We start from the raw sequence: 25,470 nt of genomic DNA, 5'->3' as shown, positions 1-25,470 counted from the left end.
TCAATTTGCTATCGAAGAGTTTTAGAAAACTGATTGATTTGTTACCAAAAAGCTATTTATACGTTATGGATTTATTATCGAAAAGTTATAGATATTTTTTCTAAAAGATATCGATTCATTTTCGATATATTATTAAAAAGTTAACAGTTTGTTATCGTTAAGTTATGGGTCTGCTATCGAAAACTCATCTGCCTTGCTGATGCCCTTCGGAGTCGGCGTAAAAAAAAACAAGTAGATCCTGTCACGCCAATTATTTAAAAAAAAAAAAAAATAAATAAATGTAAGGCGCGATAACCTCCGAAGAGATCTAAGGCCGAGCTTCTCTTCCAATTTGCGTCGTGCTCCTCTTGATTTTCCCTACAAATTGGCCGGACGGGACCTACATGTTTTTTGCCGACTCCGAACGGCATCTGCAAGGCAGATGAGTTTTCACTGAGAGCTTTTCATGGCAGAAATACACCCGGAGCGCTTGCCGAACACTGCCGAGGGGCGACCCCGCTTAGAAAAATGGACCTACTTTTTGTTTCTGGTAAATTTATCCCTCAATTGTTTTAGCTTTAACTCCTGGACGAGCTCTAGTTAACTTAGAAACCTTAGTTTTCGGAACATATACCTGTATGTTAAGGTATCGAGCTCCACGAGTACTTGCGTCATGGCAGAATAGCCCCTAAAAAGCTTCCAGTATTTTCCAAACGAATGCAGTTTTTTGATAACGTCGGGCCTGCTTTTTGATAGGGTTTTATAGCTGTTTTTCAAGCAGACTTCCGAAAAGACTATGATTACATTCAGTTTATGTGACCAGTAAACATCCGTGGGTAAATTGCAAGATGTAGGTAGAAGCGTGTGAGCTACGGGCACTCCAGCATTCACATCGGTTCCGACTTCCTACCTGACAAGACGGACTACTGTGCGCGAGTCTCTGCTTCTGTTGCCTTAAAGGGGAATGGAATAAAGAATAAACTCTGGTGAACTTATTTACGGTTGAGTCTAAGCTCGACGATCTTTTTGGGGATGTATTAAGCCAGGAGCTCGAAATTAATGCTGCCCAATCTTTGCAGCATCTTGCAGGTGCATAAACCCAAACATAAGGATGCAAGTGATGAGATGCTATCCGCCGCTTTAGCTGTTAGGAAACTAAATATCTTCTCTGATAATGAGGAGGATATCAACGTCATAAACTCTAACACTGCTAGGTTAAGAGCTGTCAGAAAATGATTGATCTTACTCGAGATGGCATCGACCTACTTTTTGATAAAAACGTATCGGGGTGCCAGGGTGTAAGGATATTTCTGGCAAAAGTCACGCTGATCTCTTGACCAGAGCAGGCACTTGCCAGCTGAATGTTGCTGGCAGTTCACCATTTGGGATTCCGCTGGCCACTTGCTTTCTGCTTTTGGATAGATGGGTCTCGATTCAGCTGGGTTTTTTTATCAGTTGCAAATTCTAAGCTCAAGTTAAAAAATGTAACCCTCTATAACTCAACACCTCGAAATAATTTTAATTTTATCAATTAAATCGGATAGATTCGTGAATAAAAAGTCGGGTTTTTATTTTTTTATTTCTAAATTATTTATTTTGTATGGATACTATTATAAAAAGGGGAATGTAGCCGACAGGCAACAATGAGCAACAGTGGAAAGAAAATTATCAGAAAAGTTATTAGCGATTAGGAAAGGTGGAATTTTCTTTCTATTGCATTTTTCGCATATGCTTCGTTCAAGGTGGCTCCTTGGAAGACATTTGCTATTGTCATTGAAACTATGATTTTGCCGTATCTTTTCAAATTTGTTACAAGACATAACCTGTGGAATTATAGTTGTGCCTAGGATGGAACTCCAATGGTTGGTTACCCTGGGTAGCTGGGCAAATGAAATACGATATACGAAACCAATAAACTGTCGGATTTCTATTTCAGGTACACTAAAATTATTGTTTAGATCTTTCTGTGCCAAATAGAGGGTTGTCTCATCTGGTCGAAATAAGTAAAGAAAGAACTGAATGTGAGTCTCAAGCTCCAAGATATCAGATATCAATGAATCGTTTCCAGTAAACGATAGCTGCTCTGAGCTCAGCTCTAAACTCATTTTCTTCCAAAGTAACTGTAGCTTTTCAGTTTTTTGTCGCTTTGATGGAGGAGCTAGAGTACTTGTGATCTCTGACCGAAATGCGGCGACCTCTACCGCTTCTTCATGAATGATGTTACGGCTGTCATCGTTCACGTAGTCTACTAATGCATCCACATCAAATTCGCCTTCAAAAGAGCCTTCATTCAGCCCTGCGAAATCCGATATCAAATCTGTGTCGAAATAAGGGTCAACCAAACTATCATCATCAAAGTCGAGGCCACTTTCACTTGCGTAATCGTCATGAAGGGCGCAGGCGATCTCGCTATCAGTGAGAGATCCTAAAAAAAAAATAAGTAACGCAGTCACGGTGTTCATGCAAGATATTTTCTCTTTTCACATAATATAGCCTAAAGGACACATACACTAAACACCACCCACTGACAAAATAATGAGGATATATCTAAAACAAATAGTTTCACAATAAACTCTGAACTCTTACCTTATATATTTTTATAAAAAAAATCTCCACAATATCCTCAGCAACTATTTTTTTTTGATATTATTTATATTTAGCACTTGCACAGTGTACGAAATTTTCCACTTCACTGACAATATCACTTACTTTGAAAAGGTTAACGGTACTTTATGAGCAAACACATGTTTCGTAGAAAGAATGAAACGTAAACTACAGTCTGCAATGCTTAGCAAAACGAAAAAATAATTTCTGCGTGAATTTTCAAAGGTTAAATGGTATGTTGCCTGTGGTCTACACTATGTTACAGAGGGTTAAAGTAAAGCTCTCAATAGTAATTGGAGTATTAACAGGGAATTGTTCAATGGAATTCCATGCTCCAGGATTTTCGTAGCTAAATGAAGTTCACCAAGAACTTTCCCCCTTGGCTTCTAATTTTCTCTCAGTGTATGCTTGATAAGCACATTATACACAATTCATTTATAATTAGTTTGTCTTTCATTGATAAGAAGTACCGGAGAAGGTGTGTGCTACATAATTTGTTTTTGCTTTCAATTATGTCAAGAGTATAATATACATATGACTCATATAAGTACAACAAATAGAGTCACGTACTTACAAGTGTGTTATCTCATAAAGCTAAAATTTCAATTGTACAGACGAAATGAGTAGTCCGGCGTGTTCTAAACAATTTTTCGACATACATATTTATAAACGAAATATTTGTATTAATACATAAATTCACACATATGTATATATGCAATTAAACAAAAACAGAAGCGTATGCAACAACAACAACAAGTGGGTTATGAGTGGGGCATAACATAACGATTTAGAGAATATTATAAACCGCTAATTCAGTGGCTTTTTCGGAATATACTAATATTTATTATAAGTTAGAGTAATCTTCCTCTCAACTTTTCTTTCCCTCGTTTATTATCGAACAAGAACCAGTATATTGTACGTTATCCATATTGTTTTCAGCATTAATTCGGGATAATTACAACATAATTCTGAAAATATTTTGGGGATCATTACGATACTCATATTGCAGAAACATTTCGAAGTTTTTTTAGTATTAATTTGAAATTTTTCGCGACTCTTTTCAAGACAAATTTGAAATTATTCCGGTACTGTTTCGAAATAATTTTGTTCGGAATGGAATTCGGATCATATAGGGATTATTAGGGAGTTGTTATCGGTATAATTTCGGAAGTGTATTTTGGATATTTTTTTATTATTTTGGGAAACATTCCAGTACTGTTCCGGGATTATTTCAAGTTTTTACTTGATCACTGAAGGAATCGATTTTGTAGTCGTTAGGAATTATTATATACCATCGGGGCCGTTTCCGATTTGACTTTGCAACTTTTTTCATTTAAATACCATTTCGAAATTATTTGCGGGATGCTTTCGAGACTATTTCGGGATTGTTTTCGGGGTGACTTAGAAATTGTTTCTGGAGCACTAAGCAACAGTTTTGGGTTTATTTCGGCGTAATTTTGGAAGTGCAGCTTGGGAAATTTTTAATAATTTTTGGGATATTCCAGGATTATATCGGGATTACTTCGGGATGATTTGGCACATTTTCGAAAAAACTTACTTGATCACTTTCTGATTATGTCCGAAACGATCTTGTGGTCCTTTCAGAACTTTAGTAATAAAATTTGTTTTGGGTATTAATTAAGAGTTATCTTCGGAACGACCTTGAAAGTAATCGGGATAGTAGCTGAACTATTTCCAAATTGTTATCGCAACTTTATTGTGATAATGTAGCGACCATTCGGGGATTGTTCTCAGGTGTTTTCGTGGCTGTATCGGGCTCTTTTATCAATTGTTTTCGGGATCATTTAGTGATAACTCTGTCGTCATTTCTGGAGTGTTTTGTGGACTAATATTGGACCACTAAGAAATAGTTTCGAGATTATACAAGATTATCTCTGGATAAAGGGAAGACTGGTTCGAGATTGTTTTCGGAATGATTTCGTGACTTCCAGATTCTTCAGGAAAACCTCTGTATAATTTAGATACCGCTCCGGGATTATTTTCGGGATCTTTTCGTAATTTTAGCATCATTTCGTGATCGATCATTACAATTTCGAGACTTTTCTCGATTTTTTCAGAATGACCAGAATATATTCGGTATCATTTCATAATTGGTTTGTAGACTAATTCGGGACTATCTAGAAACTGTTTAGGTATTGTTTTCGGAATCATCAATGGATTTCTTTAAATTTGTCGTCGGGACCATTTCCGACTTTACTTAGGAACTTTTTCATTTAAATTTTATTTCGAAAATATCTTCGGCATGATTTCGATACTATTTCGGGATTAGTTCCGGGATTACTTGGAAATTATTTTCTGGAGCGCTTAGCGACAGTTTTGGTACTATTTCGGATTCATTTTCGGATCACATCAGGGTGGTTTTATTATTTTTATTATTTCAGAGATCATTCCACGATTATATCGGGATTACTTCAGGACAATTTGAAACATTTTGAATAAATTTTTCCACTTTTAACTTGATCACCTTAGGATTATTCCCGAATCGTTTCTGTAATCCTTTTGGGATTTTACTAAGATAATTACAAAATTTTCTCTGGACAAAATCAGAACTATTTCGAGACTGTTTTGGTAGTCAATTACAACTTACACACGAGAATGTTTCATAATAATGTTGAAATTATCGGTTGAGAATTTGGACTATTTCCGAATTGTGATCGCAACTTTTTTGTGATAATGTAGCGACTACTCCGGGAATGTTTTCAGGTGTTTTCGTGGCTGTATCAGGATCTTTTCTCAATTGTTTCCGGAATCATCAGGTGATAATTTTTTCGTCATTTCTGGACTGTTTTGAGGACCAATTCGGGAGCACTACGGAATAGTTTCGAGTTTATTCAAAATTATCTCTGGATAATGGGGTGACTGCTTCGAGATTGTTTGCGGAATGATTTCTTGACTCCCAGATTCTTCAGGTAAATCTCTGTATAATTTATTTACTGCTTTGGGATTGTTTTCGGGATATTTTCGTGACTGTTTCGGGATCTTTTCTATTATCGAGATCATCTTGTGATAATTTCAGTATCATTTAGAGATCATTTTGTTGATCAATGTGAAAGCGGTAAAGAACAATTTAGAGATTGTTTTCGGCATCATATCGAGGCTGGTTTAAAATTATTTTCGGACCCATTTCGGAGTTGGCTTCGAAAATTTTCTCGCATATTTTTAGGAATATTTCGGAATTGCTTCCGGGATGATCTCGGAATTGTCTTCTGCACCGCTTAGCAACAATTACGAAACTATATCATTTAATTTTTAAAATTTGCTTTCATTACATATATAAGGGCTTGTCGAATTTTCCATAAAAAATATCGTCGAAAATGCTCTGTGGACCATGCTTAGGAACTCTGCCAAAAATACTACTTGTCGAAACTGAAACTGTTCATTTTCGACCCCAGGCCAATTGACCCTTCATACATACATAGGCAGTATTCCAATATTTCTTATTTAGATGCAATTATTTTACCGTGTGCTTTATATTATATCATCATAAATTTCTTTCATATCAACAATAAACTGTAAACTAAGTTAACATTTTTTTTATTTGCAAAAGCCCACCCAAATAGAGCTTGGCGCTCTACAATTGGGCATTAAATGGGTACATATTTGGTAGGTGCGTAAAAATATTTGCATTGTTTGAATATTTAATATTTAATTGTTTTTATTTTTCAATAAAGCACTGCATGCATCAATGTGCAGAAAAATAGCAGTGGTCATTTTTTTTTTAATTTTCCAGTTGATTTTTTTTTTAATTTTTTTTTAATTTTCCAGATGAATTTTATTTTTTTATTATCGATGGTTTAAGAAAAAAGTCGTATGAAACTCGAAACTAAAACTATAAAATTCAAACAGGTTTTCGAAAAAATAAGAGAAAATTTCACAAAAATTTCTAGTTTCCTATTCGATGTTCTCCGAAATTTTTTAAACAAACAGTTTTAGTCTTACAAAGTACAAATTGTAGGTCTCTCAAAACTCGCATTGATTTTTGTCAACTCTTCCCGATGGGTGAAAAAAAAATTATAAGTACACACTTTGGAGAAAAATCTAAAATAATATTCGGAATAAAAATATTAAAACAGCAATACGAGTTTTGAGAGACTTGCAGTTGGTACTTTGTTGGACTAAAATTGATTGGGCTACAAAAAAAGAAAAATTGAGCGAAGTTTATATAAAGAGCTTCGAACTTTCGAACTTTTTCGAAAATATTTATGATACTGGTGTGGATAGTTTCAGTCACAAAATTCATAGAATGCTTTTCTTAAAACATTGAAAAAAAAAAATTCAAAAATTACTGATAAAATTTGATAACAATTTTCCAGCGCTATTTTTCTGTTCACTTCTGTACTGTTATCCGAACATTACCTATACAGTGTGACACATTTTCGGCATCACCTGTCTAGTATGTATCATCATCATCAACAATGGAATTACACTTCATGTTAAACAATAATTCATTGGTTTTCGATTTCAATTTTCATTGTCATAAACACAAAAATGTGCAAGCAAAATATTAATAACAAAAACAACATAACTGATATGCACAATCACAATGCACTTTACATATTTTGGTTATTAACAATTGTGATTATAATAGTGAATACCGCGACAGTAAACAATCCAAATATCGTTGCTTTGGCCGTTGCTGATTGAGTTATAAACTTTCATGACGCATTTACGTTTAACGGTGACGGTGACGATGACACACTAAATCACGTTCGTTCCTTCAATTACACAAATAAAAGTGAAATTAAGTGAAAATGAATAGGAGCAAATAATGGAAATAGGCAGCTGTATTGGAGTTTATTTTACAATTGTTGTTGTGAGTTTTGGTGAGGAAGTGCCGCTACGAAGTGGGTCGATTAAAAACAAAGAAAATGGATCTCTGTGCCAAGTGTGCTTTTGTGTTATCGAATACAATAGGTTCTGTATACACAACTAGTTTTATACCCGGCTGTACTTATTTATACGATTATGATTAAGCCATGACTCCTTTTCTTTCTCTCACGCTTCCACGAGCTCTTCATTTCGAATAATAGCACACATTTTACAATTCAAAATCGGGCGAATTCGAAAATTTTGAAAAATGGTAAATGATGAATGTTGACAAATGTGCGTAATCGCCTATACCCACGATCACTTTTTCTATTTCGAAAAATTCCAATAATTAGATTTTTCACTAGGGAATGCCGATAAAAAGTGATGCAACTTGACATATTGGAGAAATATGATAATCACGAAAATTTCGGGAAATTAAACAAATGCGACAATTTATTAACTTATCAAGTATTTAAGCTTGACAAACGTGTGTAGCCAGCCATTCTCACATTTTCGAATATTTGCAAAAACCTGATATTTTAAATGTGTGTAATTGGGCAATAATCACGCCCACTTTTTCTATTTCGAAAAATGGAGAAAATGGAGCAATTCTATAGTCAATACTGACAAAATTGTTAAGCTTGACAAATGTGCGCAATCGGCCAATATCCACTCCCACTTTTTCGATTTTTAAAAATTGAAAAATAAGAATGATTCACTAGAAAATATTTAGTAATAAACTATCACATTTTTCCTTTTTGTCATAAATTTTCCTTATGAAACAAGTTGGCGTAGATAGATTCTGACTTCGTCGGAACCCAACTTTCCCCACTTACTCAGTATTTATTAAAGAATTATCTAATTTTTTCCAATGTTCGAAATTTTCGAAAAAGAAAATGCAGCGTTGACTATCATCTGAATCTGCCAATTTTTCAAGCTTCATTTAATTTTTTCACTTTTAAAATTTTTTGATATCGAAAATGTAGGCGTGGTCATAATCCGATTTGTTCTGTTTGCCAAGTTTCAATCATTTATCAGTATTTTCCAAAGAACTCTCTCATTTGATAAAGTGGGCGTGATTTCGTTCGATTGCGCTCATTTGTCAAGTTTCTCCCCTCTATCAATACTTGTAATAAATTGTCATATTTTTTATTTTCGGAATTTCGAAAAAGTTAAAAAAGCTACCCGTGAACGCCCATATATCAAAATCGCTTAACAACTACGGATAAAGTGCACGAATTTTGATTTTATGAAGCAGAATGGAAATTTCGTAAAAATTGGCAAAATCTGTGTGGCCCGGCAGGGTTATATAGACCTGAGAAAAGTAGGTTGACAACCACTCCCACCTTTTAGAAAGTGTTCGTGAGATTTACCATTAAATTTTTTTCACTATTTTATATGTGAAAACACACCGCTGGCTATATAATGTTCGGGTTTGCCCGAACTTGTACTTCCTTACTTTTTGTATAAGAAAAAATAATTATTAAATAATAAATACTCGCAAGTAAATAATTATCCGCTCATTTTATTTCTTATCTTAGTTAAATTCTTTGGGGTACTCATTTCATTCCCCTTTTGTTATAAATGTATGTAAGCATGTTTGCGTGCTTTCGTATTTACAGTTTTGGCATATGTATATACTTCTTTACTCCCAAAGCCACTTCTAGGCTTCATATCAGTCGATTCTGTGTGCAAGCCGTTTAGTTTATCGTTTGAATTCGCGGAAGTGGTACTAAGTTTGCTGGTGAAAAAAATGTTTAGTTGGTGTTGGTGAGTTTTTGGGGTGATTTTCGAAGATGTTTCATTGCGTATACAAATTTCGTTTGAAGTGATTATTAATCACTTTAGTATTTTAAAAGTTTTGAAGTGAATGTGATAAACGGAATAGGTCCACAATAATCCCCTAGAAAGAGCGTGATAAAATTACCTAGAAAAATTCGAAACTTGTCTTAGGACTATTAAAAACGACAGAAGAAAGCTTCTGCTAAGATCTTCTTACTATAATAAAGTTTCATCTTTAAATTTCTTGTCAGGCAACCACGGAACAGGCAAGTCTATCTTGTTACATTGTAAGCAGCGAAATAGAGTTTAACATACGATGTCCTTGCTAAAAAATGTGTAAGTCATGAAAGAATTTTCCATTGTACAAAAATAGAATAAAAGAGTAAAATGGAGCCAATGAGAGCGGTGACGATATAGAAATCGGCCGGAACGCGTAAGAAAATGGAAACAGAACAGAATGGAACTAAAACTAAAACTGGAACGAAATAATATGGCGAATAAATTTGAAACCGATATCGTATGGAAACAGAACAGAACCCGAATTAATATGGAAATAGAACGGACAAGAAACTGGAATGAAACAGAAAAACAGATACCGAAATCATAAGGAGAAAAGAAACCATGACCGAAAACTGAAAATGACACCGAAATTATACGGAAAATAATACCGGAAGAAAATCGCTACCGAAATTATACGGAGAGTGAAACACAATCTGAAATCGAAATCAGACAGAAAATGAAACTCAAACGGAATCAAAAGTCAGACGTTGGCTGAAACAGAAACCAAATCATGCGAACGTAATAGAAACGGGAAAAGTCCAGCTGAAACTAAAATCGAAATCATACGACGACTGAAACGGCAGGAGAAAAATGAGTCGTACGAAGACTAAAACAAATACAGAAATCATACGAAGAGTGAAACCGAACTTGAATCCAAATCAGACATATATTGAAACAAAAAAAGATTCGGAATCAAGAAAAAAGCGGAAACGAGCTAGGAAACGTAACCGAAACCTGGAATAAAATTGCACCTTAAATTGGAAAAAAAAGAGTTTTGAAAAAAAAAAAACTTTAACGTAATCCTAAATCGGACACGATTTTGGATCCACAAGTCAGTATCGGTACTGAAAACTTTCCTAAACCTGAAACAGGAATGGAATCAGAGCTGAAGCCAACACCGAAACTAAAACGGGAAACGCAGAGAAATAAAAAAAAATCATCCCGGAAACGGAACCCAAATAAAAATGCAACCGATAATAAACTTAAGTTCTTTCGTAGTAAAATCGGCATAAGCCACGAGACGCAGCACATAGAGGTATTTGAGCAATCTGGGCGGCCAAAATAATTTTTTGGATTTAAATAGTTTAATTATGTTACTCATGGTGATTTTTGTTATATTTAACTTTTTATTTTATTTTATTATACATATATACAGTGGTCCACAAAAGTCTACGGACAGCAAATTTTCTTAAAAAATCATTGGTTTTTGCTTTAAATTGTTTAGTTATGTTACTCATGTTGATTTAAGGTATATTTAACTATTTATTTTATTTTATTATATATACAGTGGTCTAAAAAGTCTACGGAAAGCAAAGTTTCTTAAAAAATCATTGTTTTTTGCTTTGAATTGTTTAGTTATGTTATTCATGGTGATTTCAGTTATATTTAACTATTTATTTTATTTTATTATATACACAGTGGCCCAGAAAAGTCTACGGACAGCAAAGTTTCTTAAAAAGTCATTGTTTTTTGCTTTAATTATGTTACTCATCGTGATTTCAGTTATATTTAACTTTTATTTTATTTTATTATATATACAGTGGTCCAGGAAAGCCTACGGACAGCAAAGTTTCTTGAAAAGTAATTTTTTTTGCTTTAAATTATTTAATTATGTTACTCATGTTATTTCAGGTATATTTAACTATTTATTTTATTTTATTTTATTTTATTATACATATACAGTGGTCCAGAAAAGCCTACGGACAGCAAAGTTTCTTAAAAAGTCATTGTTTTTTGCTTTAAATTGTTTAATTATGTTACTCATGTTGATTTCAGGTATATTTAACTACTAGCCTTTACCCGCGGCCCCGTCCGCAAGGAGAAATTTAAATATATGGGCTATTCGCGTTAGCCTGCTTATTATCTGTTTAAAATTTTGTTTTCTGTGTAATGCATTTTATTTTTGTAATTGAGTAAAAAAAAGAACTAAATGAGCTGATAACCTGATAGGGTCCCAAATGATCCCGAAATTATCCAGAAAAAGCTACGAAATGACCCCCACGCTATCGCGGACGGATCCCGAAAACCATGCAGAAATGCCCCGAAAGGGTCTCCAAAAGTTCCCCGAATAGTCCCAAAAAAACCCGAAATGACAGCGACACGATTCTAGACGTATCCAGAGAACCACACAGAAATGATCCGTGAAGGTGTTCCAAAATGATCCCGAAAAGGTTCCGAAATTACCCTGACGGGCTCCCGGGCGGATCTCAAAAACCATCCAGAAAATATCCAGGAAGGGTACCCAAATTATCCCGACATTTTCCAGAAAAAGTTACGAAATGGCTCCGAGGGGATCCACGACGGATCGCGAAAATCATACAGAAATGATTCCGGAAGGATCCCAAAATGATCCCGAAATAGTCCGGAAATGACCCAGATGGGATCCCGCACAGATCCAGAAATGATCCCGGAAGGGTGCAAAAACTATCCCGGAAAAGTAACAAAAAATCCCGAAATAGCTCCCACGGCATCCCGGACGGATCCAGAAATGATCTCGGAAGGGTCCCCAAATGATCCCAAAATGGTCCCGAAATGACCCTGATGGATCCGGCAAACCATCAAGAAATTATACCGAAAGGGTCCCAAAATGATCCCGAAATAATACAGAAAAAGTCACGAAACGACCCCTAGAGGATCCCCAAATGATCCCGTATTAGCCCCGAAAAGGTCTCGAAATAACCCCGACGGGATCCCGAAAACCCTCCAGAAATGATGCCGGAAGGAATCCCAAATGATTCCGAAAAAGTCCCGCATTGATTCCGAAGGGATCCCGAACGGATACCGAAAATCATCCAGAAGTGATGCCGGAAAGGTCCTCAAATGATCACCTAATAGTCCCGAAATGACCCTTAAGGGGTCATGGACGGATCCCATAAACCATCCAGAAATGATCCCGATATAGTCCCGAAGAAGTCCCGATATGACCCTGACGGGATCTCGAACGCACCCCTAACCCTCTTGGGAGGCCCCAAGTCGCGAAAAAGTTCCGAAATGACCCCGACGGGATCCCGGACGGATCCCGAAAACCTTCCAGAAATGATGCCGGAAGAGCCCCAAAATGATCCCGAAAAAGTCCCCAAATGACCCCGACGAGATCCCGGACGGATCCCGAAAACCATCCAGAAATGATGCCGGAAGAGCCCCCAAATGATCCCGAAAAAGTCCCCGAATGACCCCGACGAGATCCCGGACGGATCCCGAAAACTATCCAGAAATGATGCCGAAAGGGTCCCCAAATGAACCCGTATTAGTCGAGAAAAAGTCCCGAAATGACCGTGACGGGATCTCGACAACTATCCAGAAATGATGCCGAAAGGGTCCGCAAATGATCCCGTATTAGTCGAGAAAAAGTCCCGAAATGACCACGACGGGATCCCGGACGAATCCCAAAAACCATCCAGAAATGATGCCGGTAGGTATCCCAAATGATCTCGAAGTAGTCCCGAAATGACCTCGTCGGCATCCCGGACGGATCCCGAAAATTATCCAGAAATGATGCCGGAAAGGTTCCCAAATGATCCCCTAATAGTCCCGAAATTACCCTGATGGGATCCCGGACGGATCCCGAAAACCATCCAGAAATGATGCCGAAAGGGTTCCCAAATGATCCCGTATTAGTCGCGAAAAAGTACCGAAATGACCCCGACGGGATCCCGGACGGATCCCGAAAACCATCCAGAAATGATGCCGGAAGAGCCCACAAATGATCCCGAAAAAGTCCCCAAATGACTCCAACGAGATCCCGGACGGATCCCGAAAACCATCCAGAAATGATGCCGGAAGAGCCCCCAAATGATCCCGAAAAAGTCCCCAAATGACCCCGACGAGATCCCGGACGGATCCCGAAAACCATCCAGAAATGATGCCGGAAGAGCCCCCAAATGATCCCGAAAAAGTCCCCAAATGACCCCGACGAGATCCCGGACGGATCCCGAAAACCATCCAGAAATGATGCCGGAAGAGCCCCCAAATGATCGCGAAAAAGTCCCCAAATGACCCCGACGAGATCCCGGACGGATCCCGAAAACCATCCAGAAATGATGCCGAATGATCCCGTATTAGTCGCGAAAAAGTCCCGAAATGACCCCGACGGGATGCCGGACGAATCCCGAGGACCGTCCAGAAATGATGCCTAAAGGGACACAAAATAACCCCGAAAAAGTCTCGTAATGATCCCGGAAACCATCAAGAATTTATCTCTCGAAGGTACGTAAATGATCCCGAAAGTACCCCGACGGGATCCCAGACGGATCCCGAAAACCATCCAGAAATGATGCCGGAAGGGTCTACAAATGATCGCGAGATAGTCCCGAAATGATTCCGGAATAGTCCCGAAAATGTCCCAAAATAACCCCGACTAAACTAAAACTATACAGAAATGATCCCGGAAGGGTCCCAAAATTATCCCGAAATAGTCCCGAAAAAGTTCCGAAATTACCCCGGCGTAATCCCGGACCGATCCCGAAAACCATCCAAAAATGATCCCGGAAGGGTCTCGATATGACCCTTACGGGATTACAAATAAGGTGAAGCTAATTATAAAACCATGTTAATAAGGCAGCAGGCGCATTGGAGCGAATAAAAAGTTAGATAGAAACATACAGGTAAAGCTAATAAAAGCGTGCTAATAAAAACAATTGATGGAGGGCGGATGGCGGGAGTAGAGGAGAGGACCACTGATCGTTCCTCCAAAATTGTCTAGATCTCGTTCTGTATGTACCAGATGCCAAAAATTATTGATTTAGGAGAAAATTTAGATTGAGTTATAACAATTTATGGATTTTACACCAGAGGGGGAAATAAAGGGGGCGGGCGGAGGGTGTCACTGCTTACTTTGTAAGCCCTCGACTTATTTGACCCCTTGAGTCTGTGATATTGGTGAAGGCCAGTATACGTAAAGTTATAATGTGTAAAAATTATGAAAAATAATTTCTCGAAGGGTCGTGGGACCCCCACCCCTCTTTCCATGTTCGAAAAAAATTTCGCTAGTAGACTACTGTCTGTGTCGCAAATTTCATCAAAATCCGTGTAGCCATTCTGGCGTGATTCAGTCGCAAAGACGAAAAAATATAATAATTACATTATAACTGTTCCTAGGGGGCGGGGACCACGCCCCTTTTGAAAAATATATAGCTAGTAGATCCTTCTAGACTATTGGCTATATGTGTGCAAAATTTCATCCAAATCGGTCCAGCCGTTCTTGCGTTATTGAGTCACAAAGACAAACGTCTGGACAAACATCCAAACATCCAAACATCCAAACATCCAAACATCTAAACATCCAAACATCCAAACATCCAAACATCTTAACATCCAAACTTTCCCATTTATAATATATATTAGATTAGATTAGATTTATTTTATTTTATTATATATACAGTGGTCTAAAAAAGTCTACGGACAGCAAAGTTTGCTAAAAAATCATTGTTTTTTGTTTTAAATTGTTTAATTATGTTATTCGTGGTGATTTCAGTTATATTTAACTATTTATTTTATTTTATTATACATACAGTGGTCCAGAAAAGTCTAGGGACAGCAGAGTTTCTTAAAAAGTCATTGTTTTTTACTTTAAATTGTTTAATTATGTTACTCATCGTGATTTCAGTTATATTTAACTTTTTATTTTATTTTATTATATATACAGTGGTCCAAAAAAGTCTAAGAATATTCTAGTTTAATAATTCATTCTAGTATAATAATGTACAACTTACAAGCAGATCGCACGTTTTGCTTATTTTTGGTATTTATTTTTATGTGCCTGGTATCGAGAATTCTAACACAATTTATTAAGTAATTATCAAAAAAATTTAAGCCTACGGAAAAATAGTGAATTTCTATACATGGCTTATTGTGCGGTATTACCAGTATAGTAAATAATCGATACTAAAGCTAAAACTCGTATCCCAATCCGATACTCTGTTATTTGTAACAGAAGTCCAGTCGCATGGTTAGTTATCATTCTTTAGGGCTCATCATCAGAGGGTATGTCAGACAGGTCATCATCTTAGATTTCAAACGACGTATGTCTCTTTCGAGTTTCAATGGTATCTTTTTTGAATAAGGTCCGAAGCTTAGAAGGTATTTGTCTAAACTGTTTAATTTTTCGTTAATACTTTCCGCATCTGATTCTTTCATGTGATTTAATAATTCTTTACGGGTGATTACTCGACCAGAGAAACTTTAATTAAAAAAATCTAATATACAGAACATACAAAAAAATGGTAGTCATCGATTGCAGTTTTTGGGGTACATTGGCCAAGTAGATTTAGGATTCGGTATCAGCACATTGATTCATCAAATACTACAATTGCGTTTCTAAACGTGAGATTAACGTCCAAACTGAGTTTCATAAAAATCAGATATCTTTTAATATAATCGCCCACAAGAGTAGGGGGCGTGGCAAGGTACCAATCATCAAAATATTGCATATATATTCTTTTTATGCTACAACAAGATCACGCGCTGAATTTCAACAAAATTGGAGTACGTTTACTATTTTTTTATTGCTCACCCTGTAGAGATGGCACCACTGTGCAACGCTCAAAATTATAAATTTTCTTCAAAAAGCGGGAATAAGCGGGACCAATCTTTCCACTATTTAAATTAACAAAATACAAGCTTTCTAAAAAAATTGGAATCAATGCGGGGCAAAGCAGGCACTAAAACAAAAACCTTTTGGAAAAAAAAAATCGGGAAAAAAAATTTGCCCCAATACATCCCTTTTTAAAAAATGTATTACGAAGGCGTTAAGTACTATATAAATCTTAAAATACATAAATATTATACACGCTTACCTGTTTCATAAGAATCCATGGCTTTTTTTATAAACTCCACTGAAACCCGTAAATATATCAATTGAAAAACCAGGTAATAGACAGCCCACTTAAACACTTTTAGATCCATCTTGTCACGATATTCTGTAGCGGAAATACTATATTCCAATTATTTAGTGAATCACTGCGTGAAAACGATGCAGTTACGGATAGCACAGATATTGATTCGGCATTTCCCCCTTCAGAGAGTCGAATACGTCCCACAGCTAACTGAGCTAGATATGTCCGTAGAGGAAGTGTTTGTAGTGTACACCTGACCATATTTTCAAGGCCTTCATTCCAGTTTGCTATCAAAAATAGTATCAAGATATGTACTTAACCCTGTCAGACAGCACCAGATGAACTGTTCCAATTCAGGGTTCTAAGTCAACAAATATTGTACTCCGTCGTAAACGGAATCTGCTTCGTTTTGTTAGGGTCACAACTAAAGAGCATGATGAAAACAACGTGGTCACGATATCCGAATCAGAAATTTCCCTTTGACAAGGTTTGTAGGTTATCAGCATAAGCCGCCCCTACTCTTTAGGTATTGGGTCAAGTCGTTCACAACCATGATCCAAAGCAGGTGAGAAAGCACTTCTCCCTATAGAGAAACCCTCCTCCACTCTCTTTAACACGGTTGCTTTTTAAAAATTAGTTACCTTCTTGGAGCCGGTCACTTTTATGGAACGGGTACTTTATTTTATAGCTGCTTGTTTTTTCGGAACCGGTTACTTTTTTGGAAACAGTTTTTTCCGTAACTTTCTTTAAGAATCGGTTACGGTTTTTTGGAACCTGCTACTTTCTTTTTTAACCATTTACTTTCTTGAAATCGGCTACTTTTTGAGACCCGCTTTTTTCGTTTGGAACCAGTTACTTTCCTTAAGAATCGGCCACTTTTTTGGAACCGTTTACTTTCTTTTAGAGCGATTTACTTTCATGGAACCAGTCACTCTTTGGAACCCGTTTATTTCTTTTGGAACCAGTTATTTTCCTTAAGAACCGGTTACTGATTTTGGAACCGGTTATTTTCTTTTTTAACCATTTACTTTCTACGAATCGGTTACTTTTTGGGACCTGTTTTTTTCTTTTGGAACCAGTTACTTTCTTTAAGAACCGGTTACTGTTTTTGGGAATCGGTTACTTTCTTTTAGAGCGATTTAATTTCTTGGAACCAGTTACTTTTTTGGGACCGTTTACTTTTTTAAAAGTATACTTTCTCCTATGGAAACGGAAAATTTTTTGCAAATTGCCGCTTACCTGGACTTTTTCAAGTTCCGTTACTTTTTCGAAACTGGTTCCTCCTTTGAACACTTTGAATTTTAGGAGCCGGCTCTGTGCACATTATCAGCGTCAGCGTAGGTCTGATAAATATAATATTATGGGAAGCGATGACCACGCTCGTAGAATATCACTTGACCTTCATTATCTTTGTAGATAATTTAGGACTCGTCCTTAGTTCCTGAATGAAGCTACCTAAAGAGTCTACATTTCGATAAAATATTTCATAGCTTCTCGCTTATTTTTTCACAGTTCAAGCAACCATCTGTGAATAAAATTACCAAACCTGAAATTTACTCACTTTCCTGCAACTCTGTTTGTAATCTTTTCGTCGCAGTTTTTCATTTGCTTTATTATCTGTCAACTTATTTTCGTTTTAAAAAATTTCAAATCATTAAAATTATCAACAAAATTTTCGTTTTTCGGAAAGTATCCAAAAGTATGTGCCACAAGAACTAATTAATAGTTAGGGTCAACATACTGACAACCAGCTAAAGTCAAATCTTTGATGGTCTAATGTTATTGTGCTGCATTTGTATTGCAAGTGATGGGTTGTAAACAAAGCCGTCGTCGAGATCGACGTGGACAACGAAGTCATGATTCAATGGATGAAGCGCATGCAACAGAATCGTGTGGTTGTTGTAATCCAGATTGTCAAGCTAATGCATCTGTGTCACAACGTAGAGGCTCACGTAGGGGAAGCAATGGCAAAGCGGTACAAATAGAAGAGCAACAGGCGTATGATGCACCGCCCATGTGCCGCTCGCACACGAATGTTTGTTTGAGTCCCTCGAAATGTCATCTGATAGCAACGCGTGTGGTTATTTGCAAGAAGAGTGGCGATGATTGTTGAACGTGAGTTTCCTCTCAATTTTTGAGTTTTCAGGGATTGTAAATAACAATTATTGGCCAAAATTGGGCAAATTTATTTCTAGACCCAAAGGGGTTAAGCTCATACATTTTTGAAAATTTTTTGAAAAAATAACAACTTCCTGCAAGTGGGTCTTAAAGATCACATCAATAAGTTACTTGGTTTTATTTTCTTGAGTTTTACCATGGCGCAATGAAACCAGATAGGTGAAGTCAGCAGTACAGCAAAACAAATTTGATGGACCGCATTAGGTCATGAGTTTTAAAGAATTAGGGAGGGACAATTTTTGGTGCTATTTTTCTACTTTTTTACTCCCCTAGTAATGCGTAGTACAGAAAAAAAAAATAAACTCGATATATCTACACATAGGAAACGGGGATATGAAACAAAAGAGAAGAGAAAACAGTGGAAATAGGAAGAAAAAGTAGAGAAAGTTGGAGGGAAGTCGGGAAAGTAAAGAGAACAAGAGGGAGATGAAGAGTTAGATTAAAGGGAAGAAACAGGGTAACAGATTGAGCCAATGTAGTAAAAACAGGGCAGGAAGATTAAGAATAAGGTTAAGATTAAGAGTAATAATGAGAGGTAGACTTGGATTTGAGCAAGAGCGGGAAGGGCAAGAGGAAAAGCGGGAATATTTACGAAGGAATGAAAGGAATAGGGAAGTTGAATGAGACGATTGAAGAAAACCAGAAAATGCAAAATGGACAGGAAAAGAGAAAGAGGTTTAGACAGTGAAGAGTCAGGTGGATAGGTAGAAATAGTCAGAATAATGTCTGTCGGGTTTGATCACACGGCTGGGAGTATTTGATATTTGTCTAAACGTTTTTGTGTTTGCCAACAGGTAAAACCATAAGCTCTGGAGCCTTTTTCTGTAACTCGATTCGAAAGGAGATGCGATTCGAAAACTGCAAAATCACATGCATATATTTTTTCAAATCCAAATGAAATTACTTTCGCATCGAGTTTCATAACAAGGCTCCTGATTTGTTAAAGCGTCGTTGCTGTAAAACCTCTACCGTTATATATTTTTACACCACCCACCTCTTTCAGCTCAATGAGCCTAACTCAACGCCTACTTAACATAGATAAATGTTGGGCCTTGGGTCCGTATTCCGTCAATCCCGAGTTTTCGTAATAAAAGTCTTACAGGTACTCATCCGCAACTTCATGGTAGTATTTCAGATCGGCAATAATCTCATTGACGTCAGCAGTTTGTTGCCATATTTCTTAGTTGTAGACAATGTGGTACTCCGAAGATCTAGCCACTCGTTGGATAAAACTTTTCCCTTTACTCTTCAAAAAACCAAATAAACCCTCCCGCAAAAGGAAATACAGACCGCAGGCATTATTTTCCTGCACGTTACTTCATATTTCAGAAAGGCATTAAAGTAGTATTTTTCTTATTATGCTGAAAAAATCTATGCTGGCGGTAAGTTAAGAAGCAACACTTAAATTAATTAAAGCGAGTATTGTCAAATGCGACTCCATTTTGTAATATTGGCTTAACCGGTTTGGTTTATTGTGTCATAAGTTTGTGTGTATTTATTACGATCGGGAAGGAAATTATTTTTTTCGAGTTTTTATTTCGCTAGAATAAAAATAAAAGTTTTTTACATTTGTCATTTTGCTCTGATAAAATGTTTTTTTGTTTTGTTTTTATGTCGCCTTGGAAAATAAATATAATTCTTAAGTTTCTTATTTCGCTCGGATAAAAAAATTATTTCCTGAAGTTTTTATTTCGCTCGGATAAAATAGTTTTTATTGAGTTTTATTTCCTTAAAGAAATCAAGGGGACTGCAGAAGTTTTGTTGTTTTTTTTCGTTTACTGTATAATAACTTTTTTGAGTTTTTATTACACTTGGAAAAATATTTTTGTTTGCCCGGATAAAAATTTTTTTGAGTTTTTTTTTTTCGCTCGGACAAAATAAATGTTTGTTTTTTTAGTTTGCTCGGAAAAAATATTTATTTATTTTTTTCCTCGGATAAAACATTTTTTGGAGTGTTTATTTCACTCGGAGGCAAATAATTATAATTTGTTTAAGTTTAAGTTTAATAGTAGTGGTTTTTGTTAGCTTTTTTATTTCTGTCGAAAAAATAATAAACATTTTTTGGGGTTTTTTTACTTTGCTCCGATAAAAATAATTAATCTTAAGTTTTTATTTCGCTTCAAATATAACTATTTTTTGAAATTGTTTTTATTTCAATTTTCACGCCGTTTAGAAAAAATGAATAATAAACAACGAGTTTTTTCATTTGTTCGGATAAAAATAATTATTTCTTGAGTTTTCTATTTCGTCTAGAAATAGTTTTGAAGTTTTTTATTTTGCACTGAAGTAATCGAGTGATATCTTCTATTTTTGTTTTTAAAAATACGATTTACTACTGTTACGGTCCCTGGATTTTCTTCCCAATTTTTGTTTGTCATTTTTCAGTGTCAAACATATATTTTCGATCAAAGAAGAAAATTTGGGAGAAATATCAAAATTTGTGTTGAAGAAAATTGTAAACAAAATTAGTTGGCCTGAGCGACAGAGAAAGAGAAAAAGGCCTATCCCCAACTAAAGTACGAAGCGCTGCTCAAAAACTTATGTGGTAAAAAAAATAACACTCTGGAGCTGTTGATAAGAAATGGGAAATGGTGGTAGCACACAACGACAAAATCAATATCGCCAGTATCCACAACATCCTTATGAGCAGTATTCATATGGAAGAAATGTCGAATCCTCTGATCCATATGGACTACCATCAAATACCACTGTACATAATCCACGTATCGTGGTGCATGGTGGACCGTCTTTGGATCGTACCAATTATTATGAGCCACAGCAGATACCACATACGAGATCGCAACAACAAACTTCCTACTCAACTCAACATCACTTAGCTACGGCTGCTTCTCGCACTTCGACATTTCCTTATGAATGCAGAAGCGGAGCGCCAACACAACGTGCAACACAAATACCGCCTCCTCCACCACCACCAACACCACAAACAGCTTTACCACCACCAGCAACGATACGGAACCCAATTGAAAAATGTACTTGTAGAACATGCAGACAAAAAGAAGAAGCATTGTCGGCATATGCGACAGTCTCATCAGCCGCTAATACAACTTATGTAGCAGCACAGAAACAATGTACAGCAGATACCAAAGTTGCGTCACGAACTGCCATTCCTTCGAATGTGAGCGCATCATGCACCTCAACGAGACCAGCACCAACACCAGCGCCTTATGCAATGGGCTATACAACACAACAATGCATGACAATGGATCAACAGCGTATGCCAATGGATAGTTATGAAACTAGCTACGCATGTGGTGCACCTAATTGCAGAGGCCACACTGCCGACACTTTTTTAGAACCTCCCATATCAACATCAACTAATCAAAGAAGTTGTAGCTATGGTCCGCAGTCAACGTCGCGTGTACATAAAAAGTCGATGTCGAAACAAAATGTGATGCATATCGGGGCCCATCCTTCTTCTTATGATGGGATTTCACAGAGGTAAGGTGGTTACGGATAGGGTGTGAAGATACACTTTTAAAATCTACTTAGAAGTTCTACTGGTGCTGCCATAACCGCATTCAATTAGAGCCAACAATTCTCAGTAGTTATGTGCTGATATCGAATACACATATTCACAACCAGAGATGTTAGGTGTAGAGTAGCTTTTAATACCAAGAGTGTGTAGAACAGAGGGTGGCCGATCATATATGAATATGTATACGACGGACAGGGTACTAGTTAAAGTGTAGTATAGAGATAATAAGTCGAATTATTACAAATGTGGCAGGTGGACATGTTTTTTGATATAACGTGACACAAGTCAGCGGCCATAATGTCAGTTGACCTGATGACCATTACAGATGGTCACAAAGCCTATTGCCACTCCTTTTCCGAAGTGATTATAAAGTCAACTCTTCTAAATTTTTACACGAAATGGTCATAATGTCAAACGGAAATTTTCTAAATGGCCATAAAGCAAAATTAAGAAAGGTTGCTAAGTCAATTGGTCTTATGACCATATGAACCAAATGGTCTTATGATCATTTGAAAAGTTCATAACGTCAACTGAACTTTTTGTCGTTGACCTTATGTGACTCTACCTTGCGACAGCTGTGGCAAGCTGACCACTATTTTTTGATTTTCTTTTGCAGTGGTGCCGCTCCAGCGGATATTATATCAGAATTCCATCAAGAATGTCTAGAAGCACATAATCGATTTAGAGCACGCCATAAAAACTGTCCACCATTATCGTTAAGCATCGAACTGAGTCAATACGCACAGCAATGGGCTAAGGTGAGTAAATACAATTTTAAGTATCGGTTCTTCATTGCGATTTTTAACTACAGTTAAACTTGACTAGAGTTTAACACTGCCATTTTTGATGCTCAGTCCCAATTATCCAGCGCGCCTCTCCTAGGTAGTCTCTTCACTGACGATGGATATAAATTCGAGACTGAGAAAGAATTTGTATATATGAGAACCAGAGTTAAAATGAGCTAAAGCAAACGGAGAATACATCTTTCCACCAAGTGGTGATTCGGACTGAGTAAGCAATTGAAAACTCATACTCATCCTAATGTTTGGCTCGGAGTCATAGATGGTGTCGAAAGACGATGAGATGGTTTTAGAGAGTTCGAGAGAAATGTTCTCCGGAAGATTTATCGAACTGATTACTAGACTAACATGCTCCGGCCGGAATGGATTAGGTGGTTAAGCGCCAATCAGTGATTAATTATGATGAACTCCGCCACTATGGCTATTTTTACTGCTGAGCACACTTAAAGGAGCAAAATACCAGGATCAAACCATATGTCACTCAAAATCGCCTCGTGGAGTACGTAGATGCAGGACACTTGTGTTAAATCTGCTGTCGATTGCTTTGCAACCTCTAGAAGAAAATCAACCTTAATTCGCTTGAGAGATTTTACGTCTTCGAGGCTCAATTCGCTCGCTGTAAGCCTAGAGACGACTTCGTCGTCCATCCTAACATTAAAATCGCCAAAAAATGGCAGAAACAGCGATGACCCCGAAACCCGTTCAAGGCTCTGATCACATCTAAAAGGGGAAATATCTTACCCACAACATCCCTTTTCTTTGATTTTCCATGAAAAGTGTGGCAGTGGGTGCTGGCCTTCGTTGCCCTCCTGTTTTTCCCAACATTCGTATTTCCATACAGCGTTCGGTCAGGCATTTTACATTTCTTATAAGGGTCCGGTCACTCCAGGTGAATGTGCTCAAATTATAGCCCGTGGCTTCCTTAGTCCTTTGTTGGAAGGGGTTTTTGAAAGGCAGGTCCCAAGACAAGACAACAGTTTTTATACTGGTAACATTCGGATTTGTGTATTGATTTTTATTATGCAGATATTAGTTGCCATGTGCCCATCTTTGGAGTTCACATGTCAGCTGCGCCCAGAAGTATGAGAAAGTTTGTAGGATGTTTACATCGTCCAGATTCATGTTAGGCACACGCGATATTATTTTATATAGTTATGTTGGGCGGCTAGTTTTAGCGATAGCTATGACGAATCCCAGTAGCAATAGGTCATATTGATCATAAAAATAAAAAAAAAAAAATACCTAATCAAATTTATATAATTCCAACAGCATTTGGCTAACACCGGCCGTTTGGAGCATCGTCAAGTACACACATATGGCGAAAATTTGTATACAGCACGTGGTATGGAGGTGAGTGGAGCATCGGTGGTGCAAAGTTGGTACGATGAAATACGCTACTATGATTTTTCCAAACCAAATTATAAGCCTGGTACAGGACATTTTACACAAATAGTTTGGCGGGAGAGTCGACAATTGGGTGTAGGTGTTGTGACAAAGTGAGTGCATGAATATCTTTAATTAGAATTTTTAATTAATTTTTTTTTGAAAATTTCAGAGGTGATACTACGTACGTTGTTTGTAACTACAATCCACCTGGCAATATAATTGGGAGTTTTGAAAGTATGGTGCCACAATTGAAGTGTACGAAATAGTAGCCAAAAAAAAAATTTTCAAATTATTTGTGATACAAATTTTAAAGCATAATTTTAGGCAGATTTGCGGTAAGGAAGTAATATCAATGAGCTTTTGGGGTGCAATTTTTCCAGCTTTCACTCTATAGGCGCAATGATATTACTTTTTAATGCATTCTTTCTATAGTATAAAGCAGATAACCATAAATTACATTTGTAAGCTACAATAGAATAATAAGAATGAAAAACGAACAATTGTTTTTACTAAAGCTGTCCCTATTAGTCAGAACAATTCAAAATAAGTTTCCGAGTGTTTTTTTTTGGTGTAGAAAAACAAAAAAATTTCGGACGAATGGTCACTTTATTTTTTTAATATATAAATATTTTATATTCATATACATTTTTTATAAACAAAAATAATTTAATGCAATATAAAAAACTACAAAAAGTGCTTATTTTTGAAAAAAATAGAAAAAAAAAAATTCTATATCCAGCGGTGATCTTTTATTGGGATAAGCCTAGAAGATTCCAATCATCCTTAACGTAGGCATGAGATAAAAAAAGAATCGGAAGCTTTCAAAATTTATATAAAGCATACTTCTAGGCGTAACGTATTAACGTAACGAGTCACGCCATCTATGCCTGTTCCGCGATAGCTGACGCCCTGATGGAAGGGATTCATAGCACGACCCTTTCAAGGGGTTGAGTGCGCTATTCAACATTTCTTCAAGCCATCTGTCAACCTCACCTACCCGTAGCGAGCCATGTCTATTTAGCAGACGAGGCATTGGCTACCCCAAGTTCATCAAGGAAGGAGGGAATCGGATGACCAAGAAGAAATAGTCATAAAAATCCGGCAAAGTACATTCAAAATAGCCAAAACTACCCTAAACTCCGCGAAGTCTTATTGCTGCAAGAAGAAGATGAAGCAGAAGAAGGAAGGAATACAAAGGGCGTTAAAGTTTTCTCCACGTGCCTTCCCCATCCAACTGGAGGCCTCTCTTTTCCTCTGTTTATGAATACGGGAATCGAGAGTAACATTTTCTGAACAGAAGCAT

At 36.8% G+C, this 25,470-nt stretch overlaps 1 protein-coding gene across 3 annotated transcripts; it reads left to right on the top strand.

Annotated features, from left to right (window-relative positions):
- Nucleotides 1-9,123: 9,123 nt before the first annotated feature.
- LOC137241113 (uncharacterized) lies at nt 9,124-24,839 on the top strand. 3 transcript variants are annotated; one of them, XM_067768369.1, is made up of 5 exons: nt 9,124-9,183; nt 20,871-21,944; nt 22,598-22,739; nt 24,051-24,277; nt 24,337-24,839. In XM_067768369.1, exons 2-5 carry the CDS (start codon nt 21,067-21,069, stop codon nt 24,431-24,433), a joined length of 1,344 nt encoding a protein of 447 aa, XP_067624470.1. In that variant the 5' UTR covers nt 9,124-9,183; nt 20,871-21,066; the 3' UTR covers nt 24,434-24,839. The 3 variants fall into 3 exon arrangements, with proteins under 3 accessions (XP_067624470.1, XP_067624469.1, XP_067624468.1); XM_067768368.1 differs by lacking the exon at nt 9,124-9,183 and adding an exon at nt 9,538-10,510; XM_067768367.1 differs by lacking the exon at nt 9,124-9,183 and adding an exon at nt 17,281-18,422.
- The last annotated feature ends 631 nt before the right edge of the window (nt 24,840-25,470 follow it).

Source organism: Eurosta solidaginis, chromosome 2 (assembly GCF_040869045.1).
Source record: "Eurosta solidaginis isolate ZX-2024a chromosome 2, ASM4086904v1, whole genome shotgun sequence".
Lineage (NCBI taxonomy): Eukaryota > Metazoa > Arthropoda > Insecta > Diptera > Tephritidae > Eurosta > Eurosta solidaginis.
This window is presented reverse-complemented; position numbering and strand designations above follow the sequence as displayed.

Coding starts and splice junctions, on each gene's coding strand:
- LOC137241113 (XM_067768369.1), top strand. CDS start 21,067: ATGGGAAATGGTGGTAGCACACAACGACAAAATCAATATCGCCAGTAT. Junction 21,945..22,597: donor TATGATGGGATTTCACAGAG/GTAAGGTGGTTA, acceptor TTTCTTTTGCAG/TGGTGCCGCTCCAGCGGATA. Junction 24,278..24,336: donor GGTGTAGGTGTTGTGACAAA/GTGAGTGCATGA, acceptor TGAAAATTTCAG/AGGTGATACTACGTACGTTG.